The sequence below is a fragment of the Anomaloglossus baeobatrachus genome, chromosome 1 (genome assembly GCF_048569485.1).
Source record: "Anomaloglossus baeobatrachus isolate aAnoBae1 chromosome 1, aAnoBae1.hap1, whole genome shotgun sequence".
NCBI classification, from domain to species: Eukaryota; Metazoa; Chordata; class Amphibia; order Anura; family Aromobatidae; genus Anomaloglossus; species Anomaloglossus baeobatrachus.
In genome coordinates this window covers 265007183-265022677 of record NC_134353.1, presented here as the reverse complement: position 1 = coordinate 265022677, position 15495 = coordinate 265007183, and the positions used below count along the sequence as shown (strand labels likewise).

At 45.8% G+C, this 15495-nt stretch overlaps 1 protein-coding gene across 1 annotated transcript in view; it reads left to right on the top strand.

The window, feature by feature from the left end:
* The first annotated feature begins 610 nt into the window (after positions 1 to 610).
* Positions 611 to 15495, top strand: part of ZGRF1 (zinc finger GRF-type containing 1) — a 189658-nt gene continuing 174773 nt past the window's right edge. The window contains exons 1-3 of the mRNA XM_075349440.1: positions 611 to 676; positions 2436 to 2513; positions 9776 to 9835. Coding sequence (XP_075205555.1) covers positions 656 to 676; positions 2436 to 2513; positions 9776 to 9835 — 159 coding nt within the window. The 5' untranslated portion in view covers positions 611 to 655. The remainder of the gene's footprint in view (positions 677 to 2435; positions 2514 to 9775; positions 9836 to 15495) is intronic.

Genomic DNA, 15495 nt, shown 5'->3' with positions numbered 1-15495 from the left:
GTGTTCTCTGTGTGTTATCCGTGATAACACATGGAGAACAGGAACTTTCTGCTCACCTGTCCGTGGTGCTGATCTACGGTCTCCGGTCCTGCTGACTCTCCGCTGCTGCAGCTTCCGGCCCGCAGAGGAGTGAATATGCGATGAGCATAATGAGCGGGGGTCGGAAGCAAGTGACAGCAGTGGCAGAGACAGCAGCGCTGGAGAAGGTAAGCATAGAAATTCCTTTTAATTCACAGACATGTGTGTGATCCGTGTGACACATGTGATGCTGGAGAAAAATGGACATGTCTAGGTGTGGAGCACACAGGCACACGTATGCTCTACACGGTCCATGGCAAAACATGCATGTGAGCGCAGACCCATTGATTTTAATGGGTATACGTGCTCCCGTGTCTCCAGCATGTGAGGAAACTGATCAAACACGTACCGGAGACACGGACGTGTGAAGGAGGCCTTAGAAAGAGTGTCTGTCTCTGTGCTGCAGTGTGCGTACTGTCTTATGTGCTACAAGCCTGGTCTACATAAATAGTAAAAAAAATAAACCATAGTTAATTGAAAACTAAAGAGATTGTGTCTTTGCCAATCATTTATTAGTCTAATTTGTTTCTTTTTATAGGCGAGATTGAAGGTGTATAAATAGTTTCTCCTAAACAGCATGGCCGCTCAGGTCTATACAGTAAGTATAAAGGCTCAATGCATTTATTTATTTATTTATTTTATCTGCAAATAAATAATCTAATGCATTTTTTGTTGTTGATTTGGGTTTGCTGCATTGCTTAGAGCAGAGGTCCCAAACTCTTCATACTTTTAAGATCCAAATTCCGCTTTGAAAGTTGGTCGACAGCCAAATTGTACAGATGAAGACGTTGTCAAAGCCAATTTACCAGTAGAAAACGGGAAACAACTGGAACGTTAGTGGGGGCATACACAACACTGCAACATTTTACATGTTGGTCAGTTGTATGGGCCATTGTAGCATCATAAATCCTGTAAAGGCATAAGAGTTGCCCGTCCCCCCTCACCTTCATTGTGTAGTACTGTCCCCCACCCTGGGAAACTTCCTGGTAAATGTGGCCCCATACTGGTTCATATGATCCCCTGTTATCATGCATACAGTAAAAAGACAACAAAAAAAATAATTAGTTCATAGTGTTCCCTTAAACACACAAGTCACTACGGCCATTGTGACTAGTGTGCTTAAGGGAACTACGAACTGCTATCCAAAAATTGAGAAATACACCCCAATACTGATGTAATTATTGGAAACCACTTTAATTAGACACTGTGTAACAAGTTAAACTTTGGACCCTTTTAACCATATTACAAGAGTGAAGTAAATTACTAACATTGCCATAATGGAGCAGATAAAATATAATTAACACCCAAACGTGTCATAAGCTAAATATTTATTTCTAGTGCTGACTTTCTCCTGACGTGGCTTGTGAGCTACAGGTTGAGGACCCCTAGCTTAGAGCAACCTTTTTGGTATGGAAATGTATGTAAAATGCATAAAAACTGCACCAACACTTGTCAATGCATTTTTTTTTTAATGTGGAAAATGGGTTCCTTTATTAAAGGAAACATATCAGTAGAATCAACCTGTCTATGCTGTCAGTCATTATGTCTCACACTGGTAACTCCCCCTTTCAGTTAAAATAAGCTTTGGAGGCAGATTCTAAGGGAGATCTGTGTCCAGCCCATAGACCCTAAGGCTGGTGTCACACTGGCGTATGACTTTAAGGAGTACAATGCAAGAAAATCTCGCATTGCACACTGCCCACTGTAAATCAGGCAGCTCATATCTGTGAGTTTTTCCTCATCCATAATCGGACTGAGGAAATAATCACAGTATACTGTGAGTCTCTGCTCACTCGCACCCATACAAGTCTATGGTGCTTGTGAAACATCAGACTGCACTCAGCTGACATTTGAGTGCAGTACAATATAGGCACAGATTGGCAATAGAGGAGATGAAGAGATTAATCTCTACCTTTTATCCGCAGCTGTGATCCGATCGCAAGAGTCGCATGACACTCTGATCACGCTCGCAGCAGAGCCTGAGCCAAGGGTCATTAGCAAATCGCATTGGATGCCATACGCTAATGTGACTCAAGCCAAACAGCCCCATGAAATATATGAAACGTGGATTTCTCTAGAATAAAATATCAGATGGCAGATATCATAGTAACATTGCATTAATCTTATGACCTGCATGCCCATATGTCAGAGAGTTGATCCTACTGATAGATTCCTTTTAATGTTTTGGGGGAAAATGCAACAGAAATAATAGATATAGTTTGTTATAGTAATTGTATGTAGCCTAAATTTTAGCCCGGATCAAGACCGCATCGTGCCTTCATGGCGTGCTTATTTTGCTTAGCAAAGATAATCCTAGTTTCTTTGAATAATAATAAAAATATTCCATTTTTGTTAAGGTTCTATATACTCACCAGAAAACAAAAAAGGCGAAGGTTTGGCAAGATGGTATTCTGAAGACCTCGGGAGGACAACAGGTAACATTTATAGTCTAATATTGTATTGATGATGCTACAAGTATATGTCCATACGTGTGGTAACCTAAATCAGGGTTCCCCAACTCCAGTCCTCACGGCCCACCAACAGTGCATGTTTTCAGGATTTCCTTAGCATTGCACTGCTGTTGGAACCAGCACCTGGGCAGGTAATTACATTAACACCTGTGCAATACTAAGGAAATCCCAAAAACCTGCACTGTTGGTGGGCCTTGAGGATTGGAGTTGGGGACCTCTGACCTAAATGACACCAACACTGGGAATTTTGGCTAGAAAAATACAGCAGACACATCATTTATAAGACTTTTTTGTATTGATGAAGAGTGAGCCTCCCCTGGCCCTGTGCATTCTGCATAATTTTTCAGTACTCTTAATGGACAAAAGCTCTATTGTGCACCACCGGCGTGGCCAAAGAGTTCGGTGCACCTTACCATCTACTTGCATTTTATGCATCTTTCTCATCCTCTTTCTTGATTAGCATTTATGGCTTTAAAATAGTCAGAACAGGGTGGCAATAGGGGGTTAAAAAAATATGTGGGAAAATGCTGTTTGGCCATATCAAAGGTGCGTCATGTGCTTGTTAAATTAAATAACTAAAAAAAATGTAAAGTTTTAATATTTTGTTTAAATATTATTTGTTTTTAATTGAGCAAAATATAAAAAAAATTAAAAAGTTTGATATTTTCCACTGTTAAACACTAGGGGAAGCAGCTGCTGAAATCCTACAGAAATCCCACTGCAGAAATAGCCTGGATTACAGCTGCAGTAAAGTGGGCAGAATCTGCTCTCCTTTGTGTGATTTCTCAGCTCCCCCCTCCCAACCTGAGTGTTTCCAACAGATAACAACAGAGAATGAAATGTATGGACACATTTTGTTGGTAACCAGAAATGTCTAAAGTGTCACCAAGGACAGCTGAAGCATCACACAGGACAGGATTAGATACACGACTCAGCAGACAGTATCACACAGGATAGGATTAGATACATGGCTCAGCAGACAGTATCACACAGGATAGGATTAGATACACGGCTCAGCAGACAGTATCACACAGGATAGGATTAGATACACGGCTCAGCAGACAGTATCACGCAGGAGAGGATTAGATACACAGCCCTGCAGACAGTATCACACAGGATAGGATTAGATACACGGCTCAGCAGACAGTATCACGCAGGAGAGGATTAGATACACAGCCCTGCAGACAGTATCACACAGGATAGGATTAGATGCACGGCTCTGCAGACTGTATGACACAGGAGAGGATTAGATACACGGCTCAGCAGACAGTATCACACATGAAAGGATTAGATACACGGCTCAGCAGACTGTATCACACATGAGAGGATTAGATACACTGCTCAGCAGACAGTATGACACAGGATAGGATTAGATACACAGCCCTGCAGACAGCATCACACAGGATAGGATTAGATACACGGCTCAGCAGAGTATCACACAGGATAGGATTAGATACACAGCCCTGCATACAGTATCACCGGTTCATGCACAGGCCGACAGGTGGCAGGAGGAAGGGGGATTGAGCGGGGGTGTTTTTGGAGATGGTAGCAGCAGCGTCGGTGGTGGGGGGAGGGGCGCCGGTACTCACATGCAGAGGCACACAAACAAACACAGCAGCGGCGGGCAGAGCGGGGGCTGGGTAGAGCGGAGGGAGGGAGTGTCATTGGAGATGGTAACGGCGGGTGTAGGGGTGGCGGCAGCAGTAGCGGGGGGAGTGCGGGGCTGGGTAGAGCGGAGGGAGGGGATGTCATTTGAGACGGGGAGGGGAGGGGAGGCGGCCCGTACTCACACATCCCGGTGGTTGACAGGGGAAATGTGGAGCAAACAGCATAGCTGTGCGCTCCACAATGATGGCGCTGATCTCCTCCCTCTGCTGTGATCTTGACAGCCCAGGGGGCGCATCCAGGTCACAGCAGACGCCCACTGTAACGTTACTAAATGGGGTCGGATCCCGACCACTGTTCTCTATGCACAGGGGCTGCCATAAAGGAGTGAGTAACTGTCGTTACAAACAGCAAATCCAGCATGGCCGCCAGTGCTTCCAGTAACATTAGAATGAAATAAAAACTAAATAAGCAGTGATTTTAATTTTGTATTAAAAATACTTGATTTCATAATCACTATTTTTAATACAAAAAAAAACCAAAACGAGACACCTTCCCTTTTAAACCCTAATTAAAGATTACATCAGTATTGTACTGCAAAATCCCTTTGGCAGGTTCCCTTTAAATAAAGCTGCTTTGCTATTGAAGCTTCCTGGTATTTGGCTTTGCAAAACTTTGACATTCTTAGGTGCGGATTTCATGTGTTTTTGATGCGTTTCTGTTGCAGAAAAGCATCAAAAACACATGTTCATTGTTTTACCTGCAGATCTTCCACATCTAATACAAGTCTATGGTGAAAAGCTGCACAGAAAACTTGTACCAGCGAGACAAATTGACATGCTGGAGATTTGAAACATGCACTGCAGGTCAATTTACGCAGCTTAAAAAAATTAAAAAAAAACCAAAAACATAAAGAAAAAATCCCCACAGTGGGCATAAGACTTCTGTAAAGACTGCGTTGTTGACTCCGCTGAAACGTGCAGTGTCAACTCGCTAAAAGCTCACCGTGTGAATGTAGCCTTACTGCCAGATAGGAAGAAAAAAATTCTGCTGGTGTTCACCTGTCAAGCCTTTGCTAAAAGCAAGTGTGTGGCATGGGCTTGGCCCATAGGAAATATGAGGGTAATACACGAATGGCGAAGGAAAACTATTTGTGCAAATACTCTATCAAGTATGTTGCTGAATGGGTTATAATTATTTAAATGGAAAAACAAATTGGCTGTAGTTTTCAGTAGTTTTTTTTAGTGATGCACAACTGAAAAACTACTATAGCTGTGTTACACATTTAAAAAAAGAGGCCGATTTGAACCATTGATCAGTGAAGTCTCCGTTGTGAAACTGATACGACACCTAGTGCATATCCTTCTAATATGCCGTCAGTGTAAACAGTGGGAATGTTACTCTAACTATAATCTTACTCATGATATCATACTCTCACCTACCTGAAAATGTAGATTTCTCTTTGGTTTTGTCCTTTTCTATTGTCAGGTCACAGTTTGTTTTAACATTAGTCTGACTATAAACTACAGTGCATTGTCTGTTGTATGATCATGACAACTCATCCATCAGCAGCCCCCAGTGAGCAACACTGAGCACTGCACGTGCACAAATTTCCCATGCCATGCACAGTGTTATTCAATGGAGGCTGCTGGTGAATGGGCATAGTCATATGCCAATCTAATCAGCTGCCATGCTAAACATCTAAGCGCTTTACCATCTGCTCAGCAGACTGTACAAGGACATAACTTTTTCTAAAATCTCATTTATAAAAATAACAAAGTGGCCAGCCCCACATCTGTCCCAAACTACAGCCCTGTAATCACATGACCATAAATAGTTGGGCACCCGTGTAATAGCAGGGATCACAAAAAAATTACATTTCCTTTTGTATGCATTGATTGTGTAGTTTTATTCTCTACTCTCACTTCTGTTCTTGTGACCAGATTTGTCCTATATAAACTGCGGCCACCACCAGTGATCTCTTATAGACAGCATTGTAGAATACTATATATAAGAGCCCAGGGTGCTCTGTATAACATAATAAAACACCTTTTATAATACTCACCTGCAGGGCGGTCCGGGCCAATGGGCGTTGCTCATCTTGACTCGATGCCTCCTCTCTGCTGCTTGTGATCACAGTCCTACTTTCCTGCTTTGTGTGGATTACGTGTCCTACGTCATCCACACAGTGTCCTCCATTGCGCTCTTGGGCATGCACACTTCTTGTTGCCCTGCTTAGGGCAGAGTAAAGTACTGTAATGTGCGGAGAAAGGCTAAAGAACACCCGCTCATGCACACTACAATACTTTGCTTTGCCCTCAGCAGGCCAAAGAGAAGTGCGCAGAAGCACAATGGAGGACACTGTGTGGATGACATAGGACGCGCCATCCACACGAAGCAGGGAAAGAGGATGGTAATCACAAGCAGAAGAGGCACTGGAGGTTTTTTTTTGTTTTTTTTTTTTCGTTATACAGATTGTCTTGGGGACTTAAATCTTAAAAAGGGAACCCATCACCAGGTTTTTCCAATATAAACTGTGGCCACCACCAGTAAGCTCTTATGTACAGCATTCTAGAATACTGTATATAAGGGCTTACTGGTGGTGGCCGCAGTTTATATGGGAAAAATCTGGTGATTGGTTTCCTTTTTTAAGATTTCAGTTGATGCGCATGCTGTACTATTCTATCCAGTGGGAAAAAAAAAACTAATGCTGATCTAAGAAACCTGTTAAATCAGTATGACCAATTATGATGGATTGTAACTAGTGCTGGTCGAACTTGCAAAAAACTGGACCCTGGTAAATTTAAAAAAATCCCGGATACGCTCCAGAATCCGGTACCCATATAAGTCTATGGGGACCAGAATCCGGAGATTAAAAACGTTGGTGGAAGGAATATTGGGTAGGAGCGTGCGTGGTGTACTCACTGAGGCTGTGTCATGGCGGCACACTCCTTCCGGGTACCGCTTTTCCTTTCGGAGCTGACAATACACTCTCATTGAATATTCACTGCTTTGCCCACCCACCGTGTGTGTAATTGGTTTCATGTAGACTCACCCCCACCCTGAGTGTCAGAGTGTCAGCTGACTGCAGCCAATCACAGGCGCCAGGACTGCCGGTGGGTGGGGAAAGCAGTGGAAGTGTCTGCGGGTCAGTATGGTGGTATAAAAATAAATGAATAACTAAAACAATCGGCGCAGGGTCTCTGTATTCTGATACCAGCACAGATAAAGCCCACGGCTGCAGCCCCCAGCTGTCCGGCTTTATCTTTGCTGTGTATCAAAATAAGCCCACAGTCACACATGTGAGGGACTCGTCAAATTACCCGGCATGGCATGCCTCTCTCCAAACAGGAGCGGGTGTGCCGCCCCCGTGCCAGCAGCTGGCGCTGCTCGGATCCGGGCCTTCAGGAGTGGTGACTAGAGGGTCTCCGTACACGGGGGTCTCGCGGACACGCCGAATAAATGGGGGGACGTAGATGTACGGGCTAGGCCGTAGTAAGTTCGTGACGCCACCCACTATGTGTGGTGAGGTGGGACACCACCGCTGCTGTTATGGGGCACCCGGGGGAGATGTTGTGCAGCAAGTTGTTAACCCCTCCGTGGGTAGGGATGGTGGCCCCAGGACCCGGTGGGTCGGTGCAGGGGATGGCGACCGCAGGGGGGTGCTGGTGTACTCACTGTTAGTAAAACACACAAGTCTCTGGTAAACCAAGGTGATGATGGCCGGTGCCGTGGCCGGTTGCGTTCGGGTCCCCCACCCGGCTGGTGGTCTCTATCCTTTTCCTGCACTGCTTTGTGCAAGGTGGACTTTTCTAGTGTGAAACTAAGGAGTCCGCTCCCGGCTGGATCTGGCCTAAGGAGCTGTCCCGCAGACGCTGGCCCGTGGGATCTATGGGCCCTGGTGGTGACTTCTTATCCCTAATCGGTGGGATGTTGTCTTCTATGAGGGACTTTGGGTGGGACAGGACCTCTAGTCCTGGCCTCAATTGGTGAATTAACCAGTTCCACTTGGTTCTGGTCCTGGCTTCAGGGTCTGAGTACCCCCCCTTTGTGCTACGGTTTCTGGGTCGGTTCCCCGTGTCGGTACCGGCGGGCTACAACCCTGTCCCGGTCCACCTTGGTTCCACCGAGCCGTCTTCCCGTCTCCTGCTGACGGAGACCACCGTATGCCTCCTAGCCAGTGGCACCAGGACTCCTACCCTGGTACCGTTCAACTTGAACTTTCCTGCTGGAGCTACATTTCGCTCCAGCCCACACTCCACTCCACTCCAAACTGAACTTCAATGCTTCATTGCCTGTTTTCCTGGCCCAGGCTGTCTGGACCTTTGGGTGGGCGTGTCCCAACCGCCTGGTCAAGCCCACTTGTGTGTCTATCTATCCCTAAGGGGGGGGGGTGACTAGGGCTTCTGGTTGGCTGTATGTTTCCTAGTGAGGGAACGGTGTAGTGCGGGGGCCTAACTGTGACTACCTGGTTTTGCCAGGGCGTCACACATGCAGGTACATGGAAACACATGTGGCCGACCCGCTCCTGTCAGGAAAGTGTGCAGCTGTGCTGGGTGATGGGATGCGAGATTCATGCAAGTTTGACTCCGACCTAAGAGAAACCGCATGCGGCTTATTTTTAATTTTATTTAAAAAAATAATTAAAAAAAAAAAATACGGGCAGTGTCCCCTCCCCTCCAATTCCCCAATTTTGATACCCAGCTAAGATAAAGCCAGCTGCGGGCTAGTATTCTTAGTCCGCAGCCGCCCGGTATTGCCGCATCCATTATGTGACAATCCCGGTGCTTTACCGGCTCTTCCCATTGACCTGGTATGGTGGCAATCTGGGTAATAGCGGGGGTTAATAACAGCGCACAGCACAGGCGTCTGAGATACCTGCATCACTATCCTGAAAATGAAAGTAAATAAATACAAACACAGTGGAAAAAAATCCTTTATTTGGAATAAAATATAAAAACACACCCTCTTTCACCACTTTATTAACCCCAAACATCCCTCCAGGTCCTGCAAAATCCACACTAGGTTCCGCACCGCTTCTAGCTCTGCTACATCTCGCAGGAAGCTGCCATAGAACAAGGCGGCCGGCTGTGAATGCAGACACTGACTGAGCTGCGATGAGCAACGACTGCAGGCAGACACTGTAACAGGGTCGGAGCGCGTCTGACTGCAACCAATCAGACGATAGGATGGCAGGTGGGCGGGGAAAGCACGGAAAGCTGTGTGTATGCGATAGAGCCTATTGCGCAGTACAGGAAGTGAATGTGCGACCCGGAAGCAGTTTGCCGCCATGACACCGAATCTCTAAGTGTGAAACGCTCGCTTAATTTTTTTTTTTTTTTTTTTTTATTTTTCCTTTACTTTCCCCAGTGCCGAATCTGGATCGTACACCTGGTATCCCGGGCCTGGGTCTGGCACCTGGGCATCTTTGAAGCCGTGCGGATCCGGACTTTTACAGTCCGCTCAGCCCTAATTGTAACCAATCTATTTTGGCTCCTGTAAAAAAAAATAGAAGCCGTGATGCCTGTGTTACCAGAGACTTATGGATGTATATTGCATTTACAATTTGAGATATTGTATTGATTATAACTTTCTATTTATTAATCCTTTATTTTATATAGGCTGTACTATATAGTGACAACGGACAGCATTTGGACAACGTTTATGTAAAAACTGGATTGGTGAGTATGTCTTGTATGGAGTACACAATACAAATGAAGCATTATATTCACCTTATCAGCCAGAGTTTTATGCAGATAGTTTATTTACATTGCATTTAAAGGGAATCAGTCACCAGGTTTTTCTACCACATCTGAGAGCAGTATAATAGAGTAGAGATAGAGATCCTGATTCCAGTAATGTGTCACTTACTGAGCTGTTTGCTGTCATTTTGATAAAATCAATGTTTTCTCTGCTGCAGATTTACCAGTTATACAGAGCTCATGAATATGCTGTACTACCTGCTAGCATGCTAAGTAGTCTTCTATTGGGGATCTACTACTGGTTAAACAGTGGTTTTATTAAAACTACACTAAGCAGGATCTCTGTCCCTACGTTATGCTGCTCTAAGATTAGGTATTGAAAATCTAGTCAAAGATTCCCTTTATTGATATCATATAGCAATGTCTGTTTAATTGGGGTCCACAGATTGGGGCCTTTATTACCTCCAATTATCATATATAGGTGTGGCATCAATTTTAATTATAAATATTACTCCATTATTAATAAGACACAATTTATTTAGTTGTATGTGTGTATATATCATTATTTTGAGCTTGTATAGAAGGATTTTAGTTTTGTTCCTCCCAACTGATCCATCTGACACATGCCCTGGTGTAATGCCGGTGTCGTCACAGGGATGCTGGCATACCCACCGCCATGGCCGTTCTGCTGTCTCTCCTCCACGGGACCTGTCTCTCCTCCCTGGGGCCTGTGCACGCTGTGAATGTCTCCTAGCAACTCCCTTAGGGCACGCGCTCGCTTCCAGTTCTTAAAGGGGCAATGCACACAAACCTGAAGTGTCCCCAGCCTATTGCTTTGAGGCACTAGAAATTTAAGGCACCTTCCTCTATTGGGAGGTACATGAGCAACAAAGTTTCTAGTTAGTCCTGTGCCTGCTAGTTAGTTGTTAGGTTCCTGAACCCGTACTTGTCCTGTTAGCTCGAACCTGTCTTGCCTGTCTGTACTCGAATTGGACCTACCAGTCAGTACTTAAGCCTGTCTTGCCTGCCTGAACTGATATCCATCCTGCCAGCCAGCATACCATACCAGACGGCCTATCAGTACTAGCCATTCTGTCAGATCATTACCTGTATCCACCCTGCCTGTGATCCGAATCCAGTCCTGCCTGTCGCTCGCGTCCCTTACCTCCCTGGAGTCAGCTGCTTCATCCCGGGGACTGTCTTGGAGTGGTACCTGTTGTCTACCAGCAGCCAAATCCAACCTCCTCCATCAGAGGCTCTGGTGAATACCCGATAGGTAAGCCCTGTCGGTCTACACATATGACAGTTTGCTCAGGCCAATGGCCCCGCTGATCTCAATACTGCTCTACTCAGAGTTGTTTCAATATATGACCCGCCAATGGGAGCAGCAAAGTCAGATCCTGTCTTACTTGTGGTCGGTGAATATCCGGTTGAATTCCTTTACGACGATGGCTGCACCTGATCCAGTTCGACCGGAGAGTCCACCACTTTCTTCTACGTTGGCACTCTGAGTCGGTCCAGGCATGTCTGCCCTGCCTCGATTTGATGGGGATCCATACTGTGGCTTCATTAAAGGGAATCTGTCAGCAGGTTTTGGCCATGTAATCTGAAACCAGAATGCTGCAAGGATTAAAACATAGAATTCAGGGATGCCTGTATTGTCATGGTCCGATCTGTTTTTTAGTTGCTGTGTTTAAGTAGCAGGACACTTAGCATTGCTCAGACTACAAAATCACATGCACAGCAATCCAGCATGCCCCCTCCTCTGACACATCGTCAATGTAAAATCTCTATTTAGAGCACTATGAGTTGCTGTCACTGTTCTGTCCCCACTTAAAGGCGATGGAAGGTGCATAGTTGTGAGAGGTTGTGAGAATCTTACCTTCGTTTTTCCTATAGGTGAGGCAGACAGGACCAGAGCACTCCAGAGTTACACATGCACAAGCTGAGATGAAACAATGGTGGTTTATTTTCTCCAAAGGTTAGGACATGCAGAGTGCAGTAATCCAAGTACTTTGCATTGAAATCTTCCAGCGATGCTTGCCTCTGTAGCTACTACGTGGTCAGAAGACTTTGCTCCTAGTAGCTCCAATAAGGGATGTTGTTCTCACAGACTCTGCTTTGGAAAAGAATATCCCAGGATGTGATGCAAGAGGGTCATCAGACACTCCCATGGGCTGGGCAAAGGAAACAGAGGAGCCGAAAGGTCTGACCAGTAGATGGCAGCAGAGACAAGCATGAAAACATTAAATAACAGTTTTAACTAAGACAAATAAAAACAGCACACTCCCCGTCTGAAATTCACTTTGGGGATTTCACTATTGAGTCCATAATACAACCTGAAAGGAAAGGCATGTTAAATGCAAAAACAAGCTCAATTGAGTCCAAAACAAGAAGGATGGCTCAAAGTTCAGGTCCGGTAGCGTTCATCCTGTAGGGACGCTCTCTATGGGCAAAAGCAGAACAAGTTCGTGGATTGGCCTTGCAAAGGTCTTCGTCTCACCTTTCCTGATGACCTTTAGCTCCACCTTCCGAACATTGCCGTCCTGACTAGGCAGTATCCTAGTAATTAGTCCCATAGGCCAGTCAGTCCTTTCTGTGGTCTGATCTTTCAGGTATGCAACTGCTGCTATAGGTTCTGTGGGGGCGTCTGAGAAGATGTGCAGTTCCTTCTTTATGCTAGAGGTGAGGGAGATTTTGAGATAACATCTTGGGATGTGGATGTTGTTCAACCCACACAACGACTGTTTCCAAGCTTCCCATTTTTGCTGTTTGTCGGAAGGGAGTGGGGTATCCCAGTCCTTGACGGTTTCAGAGAATTGTCTCAGCAAGGATTTGCCTTGTATAGTGATAGGCGTCACAAATCCCAGTGGGTCGAACAAGCTGTTCACTATAGAGAGGACACCACGTTTTGTGAATGGCTTGTCTGAGCAACTTACTTGAAATCCGAAGGAGTCGGCTGCAAGATCCCATCTGATGCCCAGGCTCCTCTGCACGGGTGCACTGTCTAGCCCCAAGTCAATGTCCTTGAACCCAGGGGCGTGATCACCCGACTCAAAGGCTCTCATTACGGTCAGACTATTGGAAGCAATTTTGTGTAACCTGAGTTTTGCCTGGGACAGCATGCCTTGAGTCCTTTTGAGCAAATCAATGGCTTCTTCCTCGGTGGGTAGTGATTTGAGCCCATCATCTACATAAAAGTCTTTCTCAACAAAGTCTCTGGCATCTGTTCCATACTCGGACTCTCCCTCTAATGCGGTTCTCCGGAGACCATAGGTTGCAACTGCGGGTGAAGGGCTGTTTCCAAACACGTGGACCCTCATACGATATTCCACCATTTCTTTATTGGTGTCATTATCCTTGTACCACAGAAATCTGAGGAAGTTCCGGTGGTCCTCTCTGACTAGGAAACAGTGGAACATCTGTTCAATATCGGCAGTGATGGCGACAAGCTCTTTTCTGAACCTCAGCAATACTGCTACCAAGTTGTTTGTTAGGTTAGGACCTGTGAGCAGAACATCGTTAAGGGATACGCCTTCATGTCTGGCGCTGGAGTCGAAGACAACCCTGATTTTGATTCGGTTTTCGTGGGTGGTATACACCGAATGAAGGCAGATACCAACACTCTTCGTTCTTCTTCAAGAATGGAGCAGGTTCTGCGTGGTTGTTGCGGAATATTTTGTCCATAAAGGCAACAATATGTTCTCTCATTTCAGGTTTGCTGCTCATAGAACGCTGAAGAGAGTTAAATCTGGTCTGAGCTTGAGCTCTGTTGTTTGGGAGTCTTACCCTGGTAGATCGGAAGGGTAATGGAGAGACCCAATGGTTGGTTTTGTCTTTAGAAAACTCACAGTCCATTATTTCGATGAATTCTCTGTCCTCTACTGACAAGGCTACTTTATCGTCGTCCTTGGTTGTGTGAAAGACTGATCTTCCCAAGTTGTCGATATGCAGAGAAGAAGCAATGTCAGGTAGCTGTATTGTGTCTGTAGACTTCTCTTTCACTCCATAGTGATGAGGACATGGCTTTAAGCAGGTTGTGCGCCCATCTCCATGCACATAAGTCTTGAAGGAATCAATTTCTGATCGATCAACGCACACATTTCCTATGACTACCCATCCCAAGTCCAGTCTCTGGGCGTATGGTGCATAGTCAGGCCCATTACACTGCTGTCGCACCTTGTGTACCCTTAGATTGTCTCTGCCGAGCAGGAGTAGAATCTCTGTGTTATTGTCCAGAGGTGGGATAACGCTAGCGAGGTGTCTTAGGTGTGGTTGATGAAATGCAGCTTCTGGGGTAGGAATTTCATTCCTGTGGCTGGGTATTTGGTCACATTCAACGAGCGTTGGTAGAGGTATTTCAGTCTTCCCATTGATAGGAGAAGCAATGAATCCCTGGGCTCTTCTGCCACTAGTCTCTATGCGACCCGAGCAGGTGTTCAAGGTGTAGGGTTCTGATGGTCCATTAATTCCGAAGGCTTCAAAGAATTTGGTTCCTGCTAGGGACCGGTTGCTTTGGTCGTCTATGATGGCATACACCTTCATTGCCTTTTCTGGATGTCCCTCGGGATAAACCTTGATGAGGCATATTCGGGCACAACATTTCTGTGTTTGGCCCTCTCCACATACCTCTGAGCATGAGCAGGAGACGGCTGTGGTGGTGTCAGTCTGATTCTTGGGCTCCCCGCCATGACTTGGAGTGGGAGTGGTGGTGACTGCAGCCGGTGTGTCTCTAGCTAGCTGGGTTGGGTGCATGGCTGAAACGTGTTTTACACTATGACACTCCTCACACTTGACGATGGATTTACAGTCCTTGGCCATGTGCTCAAGTGATGCGCAGCATTTGAAACAAATCCCAAGCTCTGTGAGGACTTTTTTGCGCTCCTGTAGGGTTTTAGATTTAAACCCTCTGCACTTGTTCAGTGAATGCGGTTTTTTATGGATGGGACATTCTTGATTGAAAGACTTATCTCGTGATGAGATGGTGTTCTGTTTATCTGTGCGTGCTGCAGGTGATGGTAGCTCAGTCTTCCTGACACTCACAGTGTTCTTAATGTCTCTGCGTTTGTGTATGGCACCTTCATACCTTGATGATGATGTTGCGGCTGCCGAAGTGTTGAACTCTAGGAAGTCGAGGCTGGGGTCGTTCCTCATCTGGGCCTGCTCATCGATGAACTTGCAGAACTGAATAAATGGGGGAAAGGTGACGTCATGCATTCTTTTGTACCTTGAGACTGACGTTGCCCATTTCTCCTGCAGACTGTATGGCAGCTTCACCACGATTGGGTTCACTCCATGGGCTGTATCCAGGTAGCACAGCCCAGACAGACGAGGATCTCTTTTGGCGAGCTCCAGCTCCATGAGCAGATCACTTAGGTCTTGAAGCTTGTGGACTTCTTTAAGGTTGATCTTTGGGATGTCCTGCAGTCTCTTGAATAGGGCTTTCTCTATTGCTTCTGCGCTGCCAAAGGTGCGTTCCAGTCTCTGCCATGCAGCAGCGAGACCTGCTTCTGCTTGTCCCACATAGACGGTTCTGAGGCTCTTGATACGGTTTGTAGAGCCTGGGCCCAACCACTTGATCAGGAGGTCGATCTCCTGTTCTGCAGTGAAGTTGAGATTGGCGATGGCTGCCTTGAAAG